Source organism: Lethenteron reissneri, unplaced genomic scaffold, assembly GCF_015708825.2.
Source record: "Lethenteron reissneri isolate LAM-NWPU_2019-01 unplaced genomic scaffold, ASM1570882v1 scaffold_115, whole genome shotgun sequence".
Taxonomy (NCBI): domain Eukaryota; kingdom Metazoa; phylum Chordata; class Hyperoartia; order Petromyzontiformes; family Petromyzontidae; genus Lethenteron; species Lethenteron reissneri.
In genome coordinates, this window is record NW_026890838.1 from 767,443 (window position 1) to 790,803 (window position 23,361).

Here is a 23,361-nt window from a genome sequence, read left to right on the forward strand (position 1 = left end):
GGTTGCTGCGCGTCCCTCCCCTTGGCACCAGACACTGCTGATCATTGTAGACTGTGGGGCGACTTGGAGAGACATCACCTGTCTTCTCCCCCCCTCCTCTTCAAGAGAGTCCTCTTCCAATTGTCTGTATGACTCGTGCTGCATATAGGACATGCTATAGATCAAGTTATATCATTCTGTGTCAGTCTCTGATCCAACCCTCAACTAAACTTCGCATGTGGGTAGCGATTTAAATGGGCACTCTCACGAATAGTGGTTGCACCAGTTTTCCCTCGAAGGGTTGACTTTGATCGGAGCGCTCTCGAAACGATTGTCCCTCTATGATCGTAAGTGTTGGCTGTACAGAGCGACCATATGACGCAAAAAAAACCTCTCGTAAAACGTGGGTTATGCCAATACAGAGCTCCCTATTAATTTGCCAGTAACGAGGGCAATCCCCAGAGCCTGACACTTGCAGTACTGCTTTCGTATGGTATTGTGAAAAGCAAGTTTTTGTTTTTAATGATCGTCAAATGAATGCAAAGTTCCTCATCTAGTCCAATGATGTGGTTGACAGTGTGGATTTCAGCGATACCGCCAGGATGTGCATGGATGGAGCATTCATCGGTGATGCGTTTGATGGTTTGGATTTCTCCACAGTCGCAGTTGTTCTTGCTTATATATACATTTTCCACCTCGGGCTCTTTCTTCTCACAAATGGGAAGCTGTTTTCTTTTTGAAGTCGCTTGAGCTGTTTGTTGTCTGGATGTCTTTATTACCGCCATGTTTCTGTTCACGTTTTGGGCAGCGTTCCCCACGCTCCCATCACGGGTTGGAAGTGTTACATTTTTTTCGCATCAGACTTGCAGACTCTCTCAAAAAGGGGCGCTGTGGCCTTTGAAATCGTGACCTATTGTGCATGGGTTTGCTCGCTGTCGCCATGTTTTCCATCTGCTCATCATGGGTTGGAAGTAAAACATATATTTTACACCTCTTATAGTTTGATACCGTACCACTTTCTGCAGTTTTGACTGTGCAAGCGACTAAAAGTACATTTGGAGCAGCATTCACAGCACTCACGTTGCGTTTTGTAATTCTTGCATGGTATTTGATATATTAGGAGCCACCCCCCTGCATACATAATTAACTGCTACCATGTGCTGTTAGCTACTGGAAGACAAAGGCGGTTGGTGAGGCTCTGATCCCGTCGAATACATATTATCTTGGTCGTGTGTGATTGACACATTTCGCATTGTATCTCTTCTGAATGACCCTAGGTCTAATACTTTCATAATTATTATTTGGTTCATGCTTAACCAAGATATGGTATACCATAGTTGTTACCAAGGATATTCCGAGGGTTTATTAACCTTTGTTCCGTCTGTATCGCCAGGGATCTGTGCTTCTTATTGTCAAGTCATATTTTTATATCCTGAGATTGAAGATATAGCTAAGATTCGAACCTTACTGTTGTATTTTAAAAACCCAAGTCAGTGCATAATGATTAACTGCCCTTGGGTGGATTTTCGCTGTCCAAAGGAGGTTTGTGACCGCTGCTATTTCCATCTTATGTTTGTTTTATTGTGGGTTGTTTCCTTTATGGCGGCCTTCTCTTTAAGTCAACTGGGGATTTCCCGAAGAATCTCATTAGCCCCACCCCCCCTTGTGTTTGCCGGGTTTTTACAACTTCCCAAGCAGGTTTGTGAACAATTATCCTCCAGCTGGATTGTGTGGCAAGGGGGTAGGCAGGGGGGTGTGACTCACCCTTTCCTTGCCCCAGTGCGATATCCATATCTAAATTATGAAAACAATAGGCAAAATCACTGTTAATATAATTTTTTGGAAAAAACATGTTCGAGTGTTTGTGATGAGATATGATACAAAACTGAGTTGCTCAGGCAATTAAGCAAGCACCATATAAATGGTAATATTAATAACATAGCGAATGCTTGGGAGCTTATTGGCAATGGTGCCTGGTTAGAGATCTACCCAACCCACAGGTCGACATATACTGGCCACTCTTACTCTGCAGGTTGAACCTAGGAATTGAGTGTTCAACTTCACATTCTTTCATTAAAGGCCTGTGACAAAGGTGAATCGATTGAGGCTTCATTGTCTCAAGCTTACACATCTACAGGTTCTCCATTTGACTTTGTATTGTCTAAGAAGTCCACCCACACCTCCACTTCCACAAACTCCTGGGAGTTGCCACGCTCTGCCTCACAGTCAGAATTATCCTCCTGCTTCACGTTGCCTCCATCGATGTGAAGGTCCGATTTTGGAGTTGAATGTTCATCTTCACATTTTACCTTCACTGTTGCCTCTTCACATTTCACCTTCGCCTCTTCAAATTTCACCCTTATACATTTCATTGTGTCCAAGCTGGAATTTACTTCTGGTTCTTTTATTAGGAGGGATGGGCTCATTGCAGCACTTCGACTTTCACAAGTCGATGTCAGACTCCACTCCTTGGGGATCTTCTGATGTGTTCTCTGGTGTCGATGAAGACCTGATGACCATGCAAATGCCTTCTCACACACAGTGCACTTAAAGGATTTCTCTCCTGTGTGGGTTTTCTGGTGGCTCTGAAGGTGTGGTGACTGTGCAAACGCCTTCCCGCACAGAGTGCACTTGAAGGGTTTCTCTCCTGTGTGTGTTCTCTGGTGGATCTGAAGGTGTGGTGACTGTGCAAATGCCTTACCGCACAGAGTGCACCTGAAGGGTTTCTCTCCTGTGTGTGTTCTCTGGTGTATTTTAAGATAAAACGAAATTGAAAATGCCTTCTCACACAAACTGCACTGGAAAGGTTTATCTCCTGTGTGTGTTCTTTGGTGTTGTTGAAGATCTGATGACTGTGCAAATGCCTTCTCACACACAGTGCACATGAAAGGTTTCTCTGTGTGTGTTCTCTGGTGTTTTTTAAGATTTGATGACCATGCAAATGCCTTCTCACACACAGTGCACTTGAAGGGTTTCTCTCCTGTGTGTATTCTCTGGTGGCTCTGAAAAACTGATGGCCGTGCAAATGTCTTCTCACACACAGTGCACTTGATTGGTTTCTCTCTTGTGTGAGTTCTCTGGTGCTGTGTCAAATTTCCAGTACGATCCGTGCTGGATGCATACTGGTCGCAATGTTTCCTTTTCATACCGAGCTGCGCCGAGCGCATTTGCTCCATCAGACCAATTCTGCAGAGGAAGCATCAGAGGAAGCGTCAGCTGCAGACAGAAAAACATATCCACACCATCTACGTCAGTATCAAGGCAAGAGGAATTAATACATACACAGTCACACATGAATTACACGTCTACACTTATTCATATATTCATGAAATAGTGAAAAAGATTCCCCAATTCACCACACGGGGTGTTAAGACACACAATTTGAGGGAAAGTGGTAAGACACATGCCCGGAAGCCCAAGTATCTTCAAAATGAATGTTTACCCAAAACTCCAAGGACACAATTTAGGCTGTCTAACTACAAAAGGGATTTTTAAGAAAAATTCAGCGAACATCGCGAAGGGTGTTGAAAATAATACTATTTGTATTCTGCAGAAATGCATAAATTAATGTTCAATCGTAACTTAGAGGTGTGAAGATTTGCTTGAATGCTGGGATGAACAGATGTAACTTCAGCTGCATATGTGTTGTGTTAGTTTCCTGTTTCCATTGTTACAAAAAAGTTCCAGAGGAAAACTAAAATAAACTATTATTTTGATTTAACCTCAATGTTCAATAGAGTAAATACACTTTACTGAAAATACAAACTTGACACTGTCACACACTGGCATGGTAAAAAGGTGGTTGTGTGTCCAGAACCATGCCTGGCCACATTCATCTGCTCAGTATTAATGCTTCCTCACTTCACCATATAATTAATTTAAGATCAATAAACATAGCAGAGACCCACAATAAGTTCAGCTTTCACTTATCAATCGTGTTTGCTGTTGGCGATAATCAAACTCTAATTCTATTTGTTGAATTCATAATGCAGTGAAATAACTGCACCACAGCTCCCCACATAAATAAACTCTTTAATACACATACATTTCACATGGATCAATAACATATTACATAAACAAAAAAACAGCAATCTTAATTTTGGAGCTTTCGTGACTGCAGGAATTATTCTTTGATATTATTTAATTTATTATTTTATTTTTATACGTGACTTTACCGAAAAAACCAAAGAATAATTCCTGCAGTCACGAAAGCTCCAAAATTAAGATTGAACCACTTCTACGGGGAAGTTCCAAGTTTACCTTTTTCTCTCTCTCTGGGTTTCTTGTTCTCTCTCTCTGCCTGTATATTTAGTGTAATTTTCTCTGTCTACACTCGTTTTGTATCGTTCTTAGGTTCTGCTCTGTCTGTGTGTCTCCGTTCCTCTTTTTTATGTTTTGTCTTTCTTTGGAATTTTCACACTTAAATTCTAACTTAGCAATCTTTGAAATACGTAATCGACCAGGCAATGCATTAATTGTGTGTTGACCGACTCTCTGTGTCGTTTTACATAACATTTCGATACTTTGCTAGGTTATTTAATTTAGTGTGTTCTGTATCCCTCTAAGCCTGCTTACCTTACTCCCCTCCCTTCGTACTCATTAACATGTAAATGTTTTCCCTACCCCCTCCCTCTCTCTGCCTCCGCCCCCCTCTGTCTATTTAAGGCCACCCCACAGAGACGATCACCTCTCTCTGTACCTGGGTTGCTCTCTCTATGTATCTTGGTGATATCTGTCTGCTTATATGTCTGTCTATAGTTTTCTGGTTATATTCTATGTCGCTATTTCATTATACCTGATGATGATTGCTTGTGTTGCAATCGAAACGTCGTATGCTATTATTTAATTTATTATTTTATTTTTATACGTGACTTTACCGAAAAAACCAAAGAAAAAAAACAGCATTCATGAAGAATTGGAAGTAACCTTATCAGTGCTAATGCCATGATAGGTGCAATTTAAGGCCATGTATGTGGCCTTAAATTGGTCTCATACGGACTAGACCTTGGCGATGGACACACAGCTTTGTATGGAGCAAAGGTCCAGGCAGCTTCCACACAGTGTTACAGTCTAATGAAAGAATGCTGCTCAATTAATTTTAAGTGAGACTTTGGCTGCCAAATCAGAGCTGGTCGTGAACACATTAACCAGGTATGGGAGCTCCTCCACCTCTTGTAGAACTGCCTGATCATTCATGGAGAGTTGAGCAGGTGCAGTGTTGTATGACATGAAATTCCCAAGCAGGTGATATATTTTTGTGTAACATTTGCAAGGCCCCATTTCATGATGGAATTGAGTCGCCATTACCAAATAATCAGCAGATGTCACATGGCTGACCAGCAGGGAACGATCGTTTAACTATAACCAGGCATCGATTAGCATATCATTGTAACCGTAACGAATGCAATGGTTTTTATATGACGATTGTTAGCTTCTCAAACTACATAGTTATTGAAGATGCTATGTAATGTAATGCAGGGGGGCCAAAGTTAATTTCTGTCACAAGCCAAGTAGAACAGGAAATGGCTCCGACTCCTGGCCACGCAGGTTTAGACCGTCCTGCCCAAAATCATACAAATCCTCAAAATAATGTGAGCAGAGGCATAGATTTGAAAACAAATAACCCAAAGCCCCAAGCCTCTTTATGGTACTATAGGCCTTAATTAAATAAAGAATGCAGAGATCTAGTTTCTAGATTAGATTTTTTCGTGACTGCAAGGATCCATATTCTTTGGTTCTTTCGGTAAAGTCACGTACAGTGAGGGAAAAAAGTATTTGATCCCCTGCTGATTTTGTACGTTTGCCCACTGACAATGAAATGATCAGTCTATAATTTTAGTGGTAGATTTATTTGAACAGTGAGAGACAGAATAACAACAACAAATCCAGAAAAACGCATTTTAATGAGGGAAATAAGTATTTGACCCTCTCTCAATCAGAAAGATTTCTGGCTCCCAGGTGTCTTTTATACAGGTAACGAGCTGAGATTAGGAGCACACTCTTATGCGCTAGGATATGGAGGTACAGCGGTACTGTATCGTGGTGCCAACTGCTCTGCGGGGTAGATTAACGAGAGCTGACCATGTGCGATTGATGCACCTAGGGATGCAGAAAACGTTGTCTACATTGAAGCGCGACTTCTTTTGGCCTGGGATGGCGGAGGTCGTTCACAACATGCTTAAGAGATGTGTAGAATGTGCCCGCCGGAAGCCCCCACTGAGACTGACCCGACCACCGCTGCATTCCACTGGGGTGTCCCGTGTAAATGAGCTTGTTGCTCTCGACATCCTTGGGCCATTTCCTACCACTCCGAGGGGAAATACATTCTTGCTGGTAGGAGTAGAGTGCCTGTCACGGTGGCCGGTGGCATGGCCCCTACCGCATCAGTCCATTACGGACGCGTTCCTGCATGGTTATGTATTGGATAAGGAGGCCCCGGAACATCTCCTTACAGACCAGGGCCAAATTTTTTCTTTAAAATTGTTGCAAGAGGTATGTGATTTGTTGGGTATGAAGAAAATTCGAACTTTGCCCTACCATCCCCAGACTGACAGGATGTTAGAGCATTTACATCGGACACTTACATCCATGTTGTGCCAACAAGTCAACGAGGCAGTCCAATTGGGACCTACACGTTCGGGGAGTTCTTGAGGGGATGGCCCCTCATGCCTCGATCGGATTCTCCCCGTTTTTTTCATGAACGTGAGAGAATGCGACCCCGCCATGGAAGCCCAGTTAAATATTGAGCCAAGCAAGAAGAGAGTCGCTGTGTCGGGACTGATAAGCCTCACCTTAAAGCGGTTTGACGGAAGCACAGGAGGAGTCCCGTGGAAATTCGACCAAACGGCAGGCTGCAAATGAAAAACTGGCTGGACTTAAAGAATTGGGGAAATCATGTAAACCTGGGGAGAGGGCATGGCTGCATTGCCCCAAGGTGCCTGTGGGCACCTTTCCTAAATTACATTGGCCATGGCAGGGCCCGGTGGAGGTAATTTAGGTGAGGAGGCCACAGTGTGTACGGATCCAGGTTGGTCGCAGGCGTTGGAATGTGCACCCATCACGATTGAAACCATATTTTCCACCTGATGAGGGGAATTCATCTCCACCATCTGATGGCCAGGTATGTGATGTGTCCGACAGGGACGGACGTACGTTTACGGAGGTTGCGCCTCTGCGAGACTCTGTTCCTCCAACCGCCGGTGGTGCCGCCCACAGGCGGACCGGGGTGGACGGTACAACCGCCACCCACTTCTTTCTCTCCATCTTCGTCCCGGGGGGGAGCGCGCCCATTGGGCCAGCGACAAGGACCCATTAATTTCAAGAGAGTTCGGTTCAGATGACCGCCCCTCCTCGTCGTTGGGTTGCTGTTATTTTGGGGGCTGGATTGTTGCCATGCATTGCGAATGTTGCGTGGATATTGTTGTGTTCGTCATCCCGCTACGCGACGTATGGAGGTCAGCCGGGGCAACTGTTTTTTTTCAAGGGGAAGTGATGTAGTAACATTGAATGAGTCACTGTAGACAATGGGATTGGGGTAGCAGCCCGTTCTACCAGTTGGATCTATGGGCAAGGCACGGAGCCTTCTGGGGGATCCAGAAGGGTTCGGGGCCGAGGGAGGAGCCTGGCCACACTGGGGAGGATAAAAGGTGAGCTCCGACTCACAGGTCAGGGCTGCTGCACTCTGGAGTGGAACTCGACGTGCTGCCGTCGTCGTAATCTTCGCCCTCTTCACGCTGTGGGTCTGGAAGCATGTTGGCAGTCCCGACCCGGTATGTAGTTATCCCCTATGGCTGTGAAGGCTGGAATAAAAGAGAGAGAACCTCCTACTATTGTCTGTGAATTAGTACACTACACACGTTCTTGGAAATTGCCGTGCGAAAGCTCAAATTGCGATATTCAATACTTAAGCGGTAGGTAAATGTTCACAATTAAAGTACTGTACTGTATTCCAAAAATAAACTAAACAATTGAAATCAACAGAAACCGTATTCTAAAATTATTCCAAGACAAAAAAAGTATGAATCTATAAAGATAAAGCAGACTTTGTGCTTGTGTAGATTTTTTAGTGAACCAAATTGCGCCAACACCCCCCAAACTTTCCATGCGTACTCATGAGTGAGTGTGTGTTTTTCGTTTTTTGCACAATTTTTAGCTTACCTGCTCACCTTCAACACCTGTACCACCTGCACCCCCCGCTCCTCACCTCCCCACCTCTCTTTCTTTCTCTTGCCATGTGTTAAAGCCCGGGGCACTCGCTACTTCCGGTTTGCCACACATGCAAACACATTATGACATTTCATATACTACAATTACACTCACTCACCATAACATAAGTGTCTCCACCGCACTGCTATATTTGTTCTCATATTTACCACATTATCCTTCCCTATTATCAGCCCTGCGTTTTTACCGCCAAATTCATCCACTTCTGGCTCCTTACTGTCCTCTCTGCACGTGCACGGCTCACCTCTAACACACTGCAATATATCTATATATATAAAGTAAAAAATTGTGGCGGGGTTTCTGGTTTGTGTGTGGGTTTGTGTGTGGTCACACGCTTGGCTCTCCAATGGTGGGTTTAAGTAAAAAAAAGCTAGGTACCACGCCGTAAGCCCACGGTCAGCAAGCGCTATTCCTTTTTCACATCCATCAACTTTAAATTAAGTTTAATTAGCGATTTCGTGCGATTTTTGTGCGCTTCCACTTTATTTATTTATGATGCATGGACGACCATACGAACTCACGCGTCTTTGGTGGGGGGAACGGCCCATGCCAAGTCGCATGCCTTCGGTGGGAGTGAGGGGGACATTTTCTTTCGCGTTAAACATGCTATAAAAATACACTAAACGCTGACGTAAATTATTCACTGTGTCATGTCCCCCCCACCCCGATGTGTGCAGTTACTAATATATAGTCGCTAGATGCTAGCACTATAGGCAGTAGACCTTTTATTTATCACGCACGCACGACCATATCAACTCACGCGCCTTTGGTGGGAGTGAGGGGGACATTTTCTTTCGCGTAAAAAATGCTATAAAAATACACTAAACGCTCAGGTAAATTCTTCACTGTGTGATGTCCCCCCCACCCCGATGCGTGCAGTTATTACCACTATACAGTCGCTAGTTGCTACCACTATAGGCCGTAGATATTACTGCAGAGCGGCCCATCGTGTCTCGGGGGGGTCAGAGGTAGCAGCCCAGCCCCAGCCTGTGAAAGTGCCACCTCGGCCAGTTGGACAATCTAGGCGAGGCCGGAGGCTCTGCACGGGACTATGTGTTGGATATATGGGCCTTTTTCCATTATCAATATTAAGAATAATTCTTTCTTCTTCATATAACCACTCACTGGGAGCACAAACAAACGGAACCCCCCCCCCCTTTTCGAGCAGCTGCCTTGCCAACCCCAGCTGCAAGCGATGATGAAATTCTCGCTTGCAACTTTCATCAGCTAACTGAGACCAGGCCACTTTAGGTTGGAATGGGGTCCTGGGTGTACACCCACCACCAGAGTGGAAGAATGGCAGGCGCATCTACAGATGACTAGTCGATGGTCAGAGGGCAGATCAGCTCCACGGTAGGTCCTGGTGTCAAGGACATGGGCTCGCATCCGCTGGTCCATCACTATGTAGTCCAGTAGATGTTCTTGCTTGGACCCGGCATGCATCCATGATGTTGTGTGGATGCGCCGACGCCAGAAGAGCGTGTTGGTAATTACAAGCCCATGGGCTGCACAACAATCTCGCAGCCTCCTACCGTTGTTATTGAGCTGATCTGGCCCATGTCTTCCAATCACTCCAGACCAGGTGCCAGCATCATGACCAACTCGGGCATTGACGTCACCCAACAAGATGACTCTGTCCCGAGTGGCCACTTTAGCCAGCACCTGTGACAGGAGGTCATGAAGGCACCCGACTCATCGGCTTTGCCTGCATCCCTCCACGGATGTTCGTCTTCGGTGGTGGCATAAGTAACCACGACCACCATTCCTCGCCTCTGGTTGATTTGAAGGCAAGCCCAAAGTATTCTGGGGCTTACCGCTTCCCACACCTCACCGCCACGCTCACATGCCCCCTTCATTATTTTGTTCAAAAGAGCCACTCCCTGTTGTTTGGCAGTCTCCTGCCCCAAGTAGAGGACTGTCCACCCCTCATGGTGGCAGGAGCCAGACCCAGTCCACCGGATCTCCTGAATACCACAGAGATCCAGGCGGTACCGGTCCAGCTCCCGACAAAGGAGTGGCAGCCTCTCCTCCGCAGTGAGCGTTCGAACATTTCACGTGGCCATCCGTAGTGGCTTTTCGTTGTTTCTGGAGGAGCCCCGAGGGTGAAGAATCAATCTCCTGGCTCCACCAATTGGGGTTTGGCCAGGAGATGTCATAGACGCCTGTCCCCCCGGGGCCTCCGGCACAAGCTTATTAGTTACATATTTATTGTAAATTCATAGGAACAACACACACACACATTTAAATTTCGATTTAAAGCTTTCGTGACTGCAGGGATTCATCTTCTTGGTTCTTTCGATAAAGTCACGTAGAAGGGAAGTAATAAAATAATAAAAATAAAACATAATAAAACAATTCTCACGACGTTTCGGCCACAACGCAAGTATCCGTCCTCAGGTGAAAACCAGGTCTGTCGAGGCGACAGCGTCTGAATGAAACAGCACACGTGCTTGGAGCATGTATATAAGCTGGGTTGGAAGGGGGGAAGAAAGGGGGAGCCTTGACAAAAGAATATGCATATCAAGAAGAATTTAGCATATTTATGGGAAATGCAGGTATGTGATTAGTACTACTTATGCCCGTGCATTATGCAGCATCAAAGGGAGGGGATATGGGAACAGTGCATACATTTTTCAGAGTTATGTTTTTTGTTCGCATTATGACTGCAGGTAGTGTGGTCTATGCAAACATGACTCCTTGTAAAAAAGGTGTCAGTTTTGTTGCCAGATAAAAGGGTAAACAAGTAAACCCGTAAAAACAAAGTTTTTCACTCTAAATCCTTTATATGCGTGGCGGCTAGAGTCTTCTCGTCCTCTGGCTTGAGATGGCTGCCACCTATGGGTCAGATGATTGTCTGCCAGTATTAAGCAATTGGTAATTAAATATTTAATTTGTTTTCCCTAAACAGTGTAACATTTTGGGAATTTTTTTTCATGAACATTAATTGTCTCGCACAACGAGTCTGTGTGGAAAATGTCAGCTCGATTGGATCACGGGAAGTGGGTTAAAAAACGACCGAAAAATTAGCACGGTCATAAGCAAGCAAGCACGCACGCAAGCGAACTTAATATAAAGGATTTAAAAACCAATTATCATATTTTTTACTGGCAAATGAGGTTCCAATGGTGTGACTGCATTCTGTGACAAGAAAGTTATATACGCACTCGGAGGCGAAATACAAGAGTAGCTCGAGTCAAACTGACTACATTCTGTGATACAATTGTTTTTATATGCGCTCTGAAGTGGAATTCCAGAGTAGCTTATGCCACATGAGATGCTAGGATTAGGAGGATTTTTTGAATGAATTGCGGAATACTGGGAACTCGTATTAAAACGTACAGGCCGGTCTGCTACAGAACAGACAAGGCAGAGAGACACATGGGAGGGGAGCTGTATCGATGACATTGAGACACATCGGGAGGAACTATATAACTACTGGATAAAATGTGACAAAAATGAAAACGATGTAAAAATCACAGAAATAGCAAGACAGGACTCATACCTTCTCGCAGACAGACAGAGATTGTGGAATGAGGAAAAATTCGGAAAGGAAACGGGCCAGAAACCATCTCTAATAGATGAGGTAAAATGCCCTCACACCCTCGTAAGGGAGAAGGAATCGGTGCTCGCGACACCAGCGAAACTCACAGACGTTAATTCACAGAACAAATATGAAGGTAGCAGTACACTTCATTCTTGGGTACGTGGACGTAGTCCAGGAAAAGACTACACAAAAAATATGGTTATCGATCAAAGTAATTTTGACAAAGAAACCCCTCGCAACCCGAGAGAAGGGATGGAGGTGAGTACTTTGTGCTATACAGTCGATAAATACTGATATAGAGTCAGCATATACTACTGTAGTGATAGCAGGTACCACCAGTCGGTATGCACTGCTGTAATCATAGCAGGTACCACCACAGTCAGTATGCACTGCTGTAATCATAGCAGGTACCACCAGAGTATGCACTACTGCAGTGAAAGCAGGTACCACTACAGTATGCACTGCTGTAATCATAGCAGGTACCACCACAGTTACTTCGCACTGCTGTTAGATTTTTAAGAATAGTTTTGAAATATTTTTAAGACCCGGGCAACGCCGGGTACTTCCCGCTAGTATTTATTTTAAAAACATGTACTATTCTAAAATATTTAGAGCTATGTACCAACACTACCTACCTCCTTCTACACAACATAGATGCTATACAATAGCTACGACTAAATACATCAAGCCTACATCGCCTGGTAAGGAATAAAAAGCATGCAAATCCAAGCACTCGCGTTAAAATAATTATATATGTACACACACTATTAATACCCACTTCAAGGACTACAAACAATTACTTCGTTCATTTGTGGCAATTTATTCACATTCCTACAACAATTACACATTCAACTATCATTTACATTACAATCTCTATATAGCATCCACTCACACTCACTATTTACTCTTTTCTATTAATATTATCCCCTCCACCTATAATGTTCATCGCGGAAAATGTGCCATTTGTATAAGTGCTGCAATGGCTGCACCTAGAGCTAATGAAACTCCTGAACACAATGTTAGACAGCATGCTGCCTGTGCTGCACCTACAGCTAATGAATCTCCTGAACACTAAGAAGAGCATGTTGCCAGGGCTGCGATGGCTGTACCTATTGATAATGACACTCCTGAACACTAAGACGCAAGACGACATGCTGCCAGTGCTGCGATGGCTGCACCTACAGCTAAAAAAATTCCTGGAAAGAAAGCAGGACGGCATGATGCCAGTGCTGCGATGGCTGCACCTTCAGCTTATAAAACTCCAGTACAGCAAGAAGTAGGACGGCATGCTGTCAATGCTGCTATGCCTGCACATACAGCGAATGCAACTGCTCAACAGCAAAGGAGCTACATAGAAAACCAACAGCACAAATGGCTGCTGCCACAGCTAATCAAACTCCAGTCCACCAACAAGCAAGGCAGCTTGCAAACAGCACGACAATGGCTACAACCAGGTGCCTTCACTGCAGCCAAAAGGAAAAGTCTTTCTTTTCCACATTCCTCACTTCATTTACACTTCTGATTCATTAGTTGCCATTGGTTCCATGTCTACTTCTTGCAGCTATTGCCATGCAATGACATGGAAAGGAGACTCTCCAGGGCTATGCTGCAACTGTACCATGGTTCAGCTTCCTACAATTAATGACCATCCCGAGCCTATTCATGTATTGATACCTGCCAACACAACCTAAGCAAACCAATTCCGAAACAACAGAAGATACAACTCGTGCTTCCAAATTACATGTTTTGGCACCAACCAACTCATCCCGACATCTGGCTACTTCCCACATTTAAAGTGCTGGGCCAGGTATATAATCGCATTGGCAGTCTGCTGCCACTACCTAATGACCAACCTACATTACCACAGATCTACTTGCATGTCTGACAGTTCTAGACAGGCTCATCAGCATTGCAAAAATACATCAACACCAAGATGCAAGTCCTATTGCTGTGGCAAAACATGCTCCATAAGGAACACTCTCATGTTCACACTCTTATGTTCACAGTTTCAAGTGTGCCATGGAGAAGATGACTTCAGAGGACAGTCATACCTCGGTATGCGACCGCTTTGGAATACGTCGAATATGGTATACATCGTGTTTTGACGAGAAAAACATGTCTTGGGATACGACGTTTTGCTTGGGATACAACGCGCTTGCTAGAACTTGTATGGGTCGGGATGAGTTACCGCGTACCCGCGTATCCCCGTTCACGATCGAAACAAAGCGCCGCTCCTCAGTCAACGAGCCGTAACAGTATCGTGTGGAATGACCAGACAATGTCACATTTCAGGAACATTCTTAGAAGGCAAAAACAAACTTCAATGGACAGGTTTTTAGTAAAACTCTAACCTGGTGAGCCTCAACCAGGTCCAAGTCAATAAAAAAGACAGAAAAGAGAAAAAAACCCCAGAATTTCAACTTCCTGAAGTTTTAATGGAAGGGGACTCTCCTTCCAAAAAATAACATCTCCTCCTCCCCTTCATCACCACCATCCTCGTAGGCTATCAACTCCTCTCAGCAAGGTAAAGTGTCGTGAAATTTAATTTTTATTTCAATTTATTTATGCATTTATTTTAAAGTCTTTATGCATTTATTTTAATTTATGTATGCATTTTAGTAATAAGTAGTGTTTAAATTATTTTATACAACCCCTTTAATGTATAATATGCCATATAAAATATCATTTCTTATACTCTGAAACGGATTATTTCCTTTCCCTTTATTTCTTATGGGAAAAATCGTTTGGTTTCCGTCATTTTCGGTATAAGTCCTAACTTCTGGAACGAATTAACGACGGATACCGAGGTACCACTGAACAAAGTTGTCATTCATGGCGACTAAACTTCACATGGTCAACATGGGTACCGCTTAAATCGCCTTGCAACTGAGGAACAATACCCTACACAGAAATGAAACACCGATCCTACGATGCTCTTGAATGTTGACTGATTTTCTGGCAAGGTGATGATTATGGCTACAATTTCCTACTTCGTCAAACTGCTGTCGACATGTATGCCAAAATTGAAGCTTCATTCGATTAAACCCACCAGATGGCAAAACATACAACAATGTCTATCCTTAAGCTCTCCAAGTGCAACAAATTTAAAAGCTGCCCTCATTATGAAACAAACAAGCCCTGCGGTTGTATAACACAACCAAAAAACCGTGACAATATACGCACATATTCTTGGTTCTTTCGGTAAAGTCACGTAGAAGGGAAATAATAAAATACTAAAAATATAAAACAATAAAAATTCTCACGACGTTTCGACTGCAGCACAAGCAGTGGATTTTCCTCCGGATCCTCCGGTTTTTCACTCCACATTTAGAGTCAGCATCACCACGCGTTTAGAGTATTTGACCGATATACATTTCCACACGTTCAGCCACTGTATTGTGGGCTGGTTCCTTCTGAAAAAGAGCGGGATAGCTCAAGTGGGCTATGCCTGGTGAAGTTAACAAAAACTGTATTAATATAAAAAAAAGTTTCAAAGTAGTGAGCCAAGTGAAGACGAATTAAACTTAAACAGAGAATTAAAGCAAATGCAATCAGGCGAGGGCAGGAGGCAAGGCCCCGCGTTGTAATGTTCCAACCTGGACATGGATTCCATACTCGCTGCTACTCAATTGATATCCCGACGAGAGAGAGAAGGAGCGAGGCTCTACCTGGGTAAGCATCAACAACCACAACAACCACAACAACAACGATGTCAACTTCTCACCTCGGATCTCAGTGAGCGCGCGCGCGGATAGGCAGCTTCCTGGTGTCTCGTGACGTCACGCGACAGCAGCCGGTGACATGACGTCACTAGCGGGACACATCTCCCCCTCCCGTCGATGAGGTAATGCAGTGGTGACGTCAGAGAGCAGGTTTAGAGTTTAAGTTTATATACATCTTGACTTAAAGCTGTCGTGACTGCAGGAATACATTCTATGGGTCTTTCGGTAAAGCCACAGCCTCAGGGCGCCATCCGATCTTACATTTACGGTACAGAAGCTCTCTCGCTGTTTTTTTACACCTGAAAACGATCGCTTGTGTTGCCTTCAAAACGTCGTGATATTTTTATTATTTTTCTATCTGCTTGGCTTTACCAAGAGACCCATAGAATACTACGTGTAGACACACACAATAGTGTCCACGTTGCTGTTGAGCTCACGCACCCAAGGGGTCTCTTCAAGAAAGAGGGAGAAATCTCTGACGTCACAACTTCGCATTACCTCATCGATGTGAGACGCCTGGGGGAGGTGAACCTCGCTAGTGACGTCACGTCACCAAGATATTCACCCCCACCCCCAAACCCCCCCTCCACCGCGCTTTTGAGCGTGACGTCACGTCTGGTTGGTCACTGCCGATTTCCGTTCCAGTAAAGATCCTTATTTGGGCACAGCTACGCCCAGTCACTGGTGGTTCATTAACATAATTTATTCATAAAAAACCGTCGCGAGTTCATTGCGACGGGCTCAACATCCACGCCTCATCACTGGACGTGAGTCCGTCTCATTAACATAATTTATTCAGTTTTACTGCCGATCGTTGAGGGAGGGGATTGTGTGTCAACCCCGCAAGTGACGTCATGTCACCTCGTGCAGCCGCGTGACGTCACGAGACACCAGAAAGCTGCTGCACCGCGCGCGCGCTCACTGAGATCCGAGGTGAGAAGTTGTTGTTGTGGTGGTGGTTGTTGTTGTGGTGGTGGTTGTTGTTGTTGTTGTTTACCCAGGTAGAGCCTCGCATCTTCTTTCTCTTGGAGGGATATCAATTGAGTAGCAGCGAGTATGAAATCGATGTTCAGGTTGGAACATTACAACGTGTAGTGCCTTGCCTCCTGCAATCGCCTGATTGCATTTGCTTTAATTCTCTGCTTAAGTTAAATTTGTCTTCATCTGCTTCATGGGACCTCCTTTGCCAGTATCAAAATATAAGAAGAGGTTTCCCCCTTTTTTGGCAACAAAACAGGTGTTAAGATGTTAAAACACCAAACTGAAACATTTAGCAAGGAATCATGTCTGCATTAAAAACATGCTCTGACAGTATTATGCATTGTCTGTGAAACTGGTCCCCACCAGAGGCAGCTTTCTTTCGAGCATAGTCTTAAACAATGTTAGACCAGAGGACGCCAAAAGGCGAACAGCACATAGACAATGCACTATCATAACAATGAGAGCTCGGGGTGAGCAGCTACATCATGGGACTTCCTTTGCCAGTATCAAAATATAATAGGTCTTCCCCTTGTATCATTTATAGATTTATACTATTTTTTGTCTTGGAATATTTTTTGTATACGGTTTTGCCGTGTTTATTTCAATGGTTTCGTTTATTTGGAACACAGTACTGTACTTGATTTTAAGCTTTAGTGACTGCAAGAATTACTCTTTGGTTCTTTCGGTAAAGACACATAGAAAATAAATTAAATAATAGAATACGATTCAGAATCAACGTTTTTGGGTTAGATCGCGTTATTTATAAATGTGTCGTAATCCTCCACCACCCGACACGGCCAATCAGCAAAAAGTGTCACGTTGATAAAAGACAAATAGTTCACTGCTTTAGCCCACCGGTGTGTTGAAGCATGAAACCACAACATTTAACATTTTTCAGTACGACGTTTCGCTGCTAATTGCATCCAGCATCATCGGGCAATTCGTCAGAATGGTGGATGCAATTACCAGCGAAACGTCGTACTCAAAAATTGTAAATGTTGTGGTTTCACGCTTCAACACACCGGTGGGCTAAAGCATTGAACTATTTGTCTTTTGTCAACATGACACTTTTTTCTGATTGGCCGTGTCGGGTGGTGGAGGGTTATGACACATTTATAAATAACGCGATCTAACCCAAAAACGTTGATTATGAATACTATTGGTCGCGAAAGCCTACGTGTTTAATAGAATACGATGTTTCGATTTCAACACAAGCAATCGTCATCAGGTAGAACTACATTTCAGAGAGAGACAAAACACAGACACGGATACACACAGACAGACACAAGCAGAGAGAGACAACACAGACACACAGAGAGAGACACACAACATAGACACACAGAGACCCAATGCCTCTGTGTCGTGGCCTGAAATAGAGAGGGGGGGGGGGGACAGAGAGAGAGGTGGGTCTGCTGGAGTAGAGAAATTATCATGTCAATGAGAGAGTTGTGTGGAAATCCACCCCGCGGCTGCAGGGGGAGAGAAAGACCCAGCAAGTCTGGTATATTTTAAAGAGAGTTGTGTGAAAATCCACCCCGAAGCAGCCGGGGGAGAGAAAGAGTGAATGGACCTAGAGAGAGAAATAGGCAGTTTGAGAAAACAAACTTAGCAAATTTTTGGAAATGTAATGCAATGCAACGCAGAGAGTCGGCTAACACAGTTAACGCATAGCCTGGTTGTTCTACCTGATGACGATTGCCTGTGTTGCAATCGAAACGTCGTATTATATCATTTAATTAATTTTCTTTCTACGTGACTTTACCGAAAGAACCAAAGAATAATTCCTGCAGTCACGAAAGCTCCAATGTTAAGATTGAACCACTTCTATGGGGAAGTTCCAAGTTTACCTTTTTAAATCCTTTATATTAAGTTCGCGTGCTTGCTTGCTTGCTTAGGACCGTGCAAATCTTTCGGTCGTTTTTTAACCCACTTCCCGTGATCCAATCGAGCTGACATTTTCCACACAGACTCGTTGTGCCAGACAATTATTGTTCGTGAAAAAAAATTCCCCAAATTTTACACTTTTTAGGCAAATTTTTTTTATTTTACATATATTCAAATAGAACGCATTCATGGCTTTGGCTGAACATCACAGTGCAAGAGCCCAGAGCGTAACCCCTCCACAGGCCGTGGTGGAGTAGCGCAGTTAGTAGCGCCCTCGCTTCCCATGCTAAAGGTCGCGGGATCGATCCCCGCGTCCTCCACAGGCGAATATATTTTTAAATCCTTTATATTAAGCTCACTTGCTTGCTTAGGACCGTGCAAATCTTTTGCTCGTTTTTTTAAATCCTTTATATTAAGTTCGCGTGCTTGCTTGCTTGCTTAGGACCGTGCAAATCTTTCGGTCGTTTTTTAACCCACTTCCCGTGATCCAATCGAGCTGACATTTTCCACACAGACTCGTTGTGTGTGACAATTAATTTTCGTGAAATTTTTTTTCCAAAATTTTACACTGTTTAGGGAAAACTAATTAAATATTTAATTACCAATTGCTTAATACTGGCAGACAATCATCTGACCCATAGATTGCAGCCATCTCAAGCCAGAGGACGAGAGAACTCTAGCCGCCACGCATATAAAGGATTTAGAGTGAAAAACTTTGTTTTTACGGGTTTACTTGTTTCTCTCTCTGGGTTTTTTATTCTCTCTCTCTGCCTGTTTATTTAGTGTAATTTTTTCTGTCTACACTAGTTTTTTGTCGTTCTTAGGTTCTGCTCTGTCTGTGTGTCTCTGTCCCTCTTGTTTTTATGTTTTGTCTTTCTTTGAAATTTTCATACTTAAATTCTAACTTAGCAATCTTTGAAATACGTAATCGACCAGGCTATGCGTTAATTGTGTGTTGACCGACTCTCTGTGTCGTTTTACATAACATTTCGATACTTTGCTAGGTTATTTAATTTTAGTGTGTCTCTTTCTCTCCCTAAGCCTGCTCACTTCTTTTTGTACTCATTGACATGTAAATTTTGTCTCTAACCCCTCCCTCTCTCTGCCTCCGCCCCCCCTCTGTCTATTTAAAGCCACCCCACAGAGACGATCACCCCTCTCTGTACCAGTGTTGCCCGCTCTGTGTATCTTGGTGATATCTGTCTGCTTATATGTCTGTCTATAAATTTTTATGGTTAGATTTTATGTCGCTATTTCATTATACCTGATGATGATTGCTTGTGTTGCAATCGAAACGTCGTATGCTATTATTTAATTTATTATTTTTTCTTTATACGTGACTTTACCGAAAGAACCAAAGAATAATTCCTGCAGTCATGAAAGCTCCAATGTTAAGCCTTTGGTATGTTAGCCGAATTTTGCTTTCATAACTATTCTTTTTGTTGCCAGACAGCTGAAATTGTGTTTTTGGTGTTTTGAGTTAACCTTTATTTTGAAGATACTAGGGCTTGCAGGCATATTTATAACCATTTGCCCTCTCATTGTGTGCCTTCACAGCCCATGTGATGAATTTGGGAATATCTTGAATATATGAATAAATCTAGACGTGTAAGTCATGTGTGACTGTGCATATATTCATTCCTCTGTGCCTCGATACTGACGTAGATGGTGTGGATATGTTTTTCTGTCTGCAGCTGACGCTTCTTCTGACGCTTCCTCTGCAGAATTGGTCTGATGGAGCAAAGGCACTCAGCGCAGCTCGGTACAAAAAGACAACAATGAGACCAGTATGCAAACGGAATGGATTCTACTGGAAATTTGATACAGCACCAGAGAACTCAAACAGGAGAGAAACCCTTCAGGTGCCCCTTTTGCGGGAAGGCGTTTGCAGATTCATCACATCTTAAAATACACCAGAGAACACACACGGGAGAGAAACCCTTCACGTGTAGTGTGTGTGGGAAGGCATTTTCCGATCCGTCTGCCCTTAAAAGACACCAGAGAACACACACGGGAGAGAAACCATTCAGATGCACTCTGTGCGGGAAGCCCTTTGCACTGTCATCTCATCTTAAAGAACACCAGAGAACACCCACAGGAGATAAACCTTTCAAATGCACTGTCTGAGAAGGCATTTGCATGGTCTTTAGGTCTTCAGATCCACCAGAGAATGCACACAGGAGATAAACCCTTCAAGTGCAGTGTGTGTGAGATGGCATTTTCACAGTCATCAAATCTTAAAATGCACCAGAGAACGCACACAGGAGAGAAACCCTTCAAGTGCAGTATGTGTGGGAAGGCATTTTCAAGTTAATTTTATTTTAAAATACACCAGAGAATACACACAGGAGATAAACTCTTCAAGTGCACTCTGTGCGGAAAGGCGTTTGCACAGTCACCACAGCTTCATCGACACCAGATAACATACAGGCATCATAAGATCCCCAAGGAGTGTAGTCTGAAATCGACTTGTGAAAGTCAAAGTGCTGCAATGAGCCCATCCCTCCTAAAAAAAGAACCAGAAGTGAATTCTAGTTTGGACACTATGAAATGTATCAAGGTGAAATTTGAAGAGGCGACAGTGAAGAGCAAAGAAGTGAAGGTGAAATGTGAAGATGAAGATTCAACTCGGACCTTCACTTCGATGGAGGCAACATGAAGCAGGAGGAGAATTGTGAAAGTGGAGGTGTGGGTGGACTTCTTAGATAATACAAAGTAAAATGGAGACCCTGTAGATGTATAAGCTTGAGACAATGAAGCTCCAATAGATTCACCTTTGTCACAGGCCTTTAAAGAAAATCACTAAAAGTTGAACACTCAATTCCTTGGTTCAACCTGCAGAGTAAGAGCAGTCAGTTTTTGCGGACCCGTGGGTTGGGTAGATCTCTAACTAGGATCGAGAGCCAATGAACTCCCAAGCATTCAGTATGTTATAATAATATGAATATTAGCATTTATATGGTGCTTGTGTAGGACTTGAGATAACACGCGCCACGCATTTGATTGTGATACGAACATGCAGCGAACAGTGGGGGCAACCGGGGACACGGACAGTGGGGCACGCCATAAAGTTGTTGTTGCGCCAACTAAGGGGTAAGGTAATTAAGAGATGCCACAGGTGTTAAGGGTAACTGAGGACGGATATCGGTGATTGGTCGAGAGGGTGAGTGGTTGAGACAGGCGCCGGGGTGTCTACGACAACAACATCACATGAGGCTGGCGGGAGATGACATAATTAATTGGGGCTAATTGGTTCGGGGATAAAGGCAGAGAGCGTGGCAGAGATACGGGAGTTGGTGTTGGAGTCGGAGTTGGTGTTGGAGTCGGAGTTAGAGTTGGTGCCTGGGACAGAGACGGAGCAACAGGGAGTATAGATACGGTAGCAGATAGATGCGATAGGAGTAGACAAGAGAAGATAGAGTATGGTAGCAGCGGATAAAGAGAACACAATATCGGATAGCAGCGGAGTAAGGGACCTGGATAGAGAAGCTACGGCGGAGTGAGACGGCAGGGAGATAAAGAGCGATCGAGCTGGAGAGAGAGCGAGCGGAGCCAGCGGAGGCAGCAGAGCGAGCGAACGGAGAGACATGGAGTGATGTTGATGGGGAGTTGTGCATTGGAGAGAACGGAGAGACATGGAGTGATGACGACGGAGGAGATGTGAATTATATGTGTTAATAAAAGAGACGAGAAAGACAAAGAAGCTGTCGCGTCAGTACGAGTCCTACACTTGCTTAATCGCATCAGCAACTTGGAGTTGTGTATCATATCTCATCGCAAACACTCGAAGAGCACGCCTTTTGGCGTCCTCTGGTCTAACACTGAGACCAGGCTCAAAAGAAAGCTGTCTCTTGTGTGGACCAATCAGTTTCAAAGACAATGCATATATTCTCAGAATGGTTTTTTTTTGCATTCTGACCACAAGTATTGTGGTTAATGCAGACATTATGCTTTGTAAAAGGTTTCAGTTTGTTTGGTGTTTTAACATCTCAACACGTGTTTCCAGAAAAAAGGAGAACCTCTTCTCACTCGAAGAGCATGTTGTATATATGCCATTTCCAAAATTGTATATTAGGAGTGATTTTGCCTATTTTTTTGGTAATAATTCTGATCGGGATGTAGCACTGGGGCATGGAAAGGGTGCGAGTCCCCTCCCCCGCCTCCTGCCTTGCCACGCAAAAGACAGCTGGAGGATAATTACTCACAAGCCTGTTTGAGAAGTCATGAAATGTAAAAAAACTGCCAACCCATGGGGGGTCTAATGAGATTCTACGGGAAATCCCCAGTTGACTGCAAGAGAAGGCCGCCATAAAGGAAACAACCCACAATAAAACAGACATAAGACAGAAACAGCAGGGGTCACGAACCTCCCTTGGACAGCTAAATCCACCCAAGGGCAGTTAATCATTATGAGCTGACTAGGGTTTTTTAATTAAAACAATAAAGTTCTATGCTTAGCTATATCTTCAACCTCAGGATATCAAAATATTACTTGAGAATAAGAAGCACGGATCCCTAGCGATACAGACGGGGAACAAAGTTTGATAAAACCCTCGGAATATCCTTGGTAACAAGCACGAACCAAATAATAATTATGAAAGTATTAGACCTAGAGTCATTCAGAAGATGTACAATGCAAAATATGTCAATCACAAGCTCAAGATAATATGCATTCCACGGGATCAGAGCCTCACCAACCGCCTGTGTCTTCCAGTAGCTAACAGCACATGGGAGTAGTAAATTATGTATGCAGGGGGGCGTCTCCTCCTAATATATAAAATACCACGCAAGAATTCCAAACCGTGATGTGACATCTGTGAACGCTGCTCAAAACGTACTTCGAGTCACTTGCAGAGTCAAAACTGCGGAAAGTGGTATGGTACCAAGCCATAAGAGGTGTAAAATAATATGTTTTTACTTCCGACCAGTGATGAGAGGACTGGATACATGGCGACAGCAAGCACAGCTGTGCACAATAGATCACGATTTCAAAGGCCATAGCGCCCCTTTTTGAGAGAGACTGCAAGT

General features: G+C 43.9%; 1 protein-coding gene and 1 pseudogene across 1 annotated transcript in view; one reads left to right on the top strand and one right to left on the bottom strand.

Moving 5' to 3' along the window:
• The window catches only part of LOC133361584 (zinc finger protein 271-like), a 44,365-nt pseudogene extending 28,460 nt beyond the window's left edge, over positions 1 to 15,905 (bottom strand).
• LOC133361624 (zinc finger protein 664-like) overlaps positions 1 to 22,019 on the top strand; it is a 346,361-nt gene extending 324,342 nt beyond the window's left edge. The window contains exons 2-3 of the mRNA XM_061580603.1: positions 16,316 to 16,401; positions 20,028 to 22,019. Of these exons, the coding sequence (XP_061436587.1) occupies positions 20,134 to 20,460 (327 nt within the window). The 5' untranslated portion in view covers positions 16,316 to 16,401; positions 20,028 to 20,133 and the 3' untranslated portion in view covers positions 20,461 to 22,019. The remainder of the gene's footprint in view (positions 1 to 16,315; positions 16,402 to 20,027) is intronic.
• The last annotated feature ends 1,342 nt before the right edge of the window (positions 22,020 to 23,361 follow it).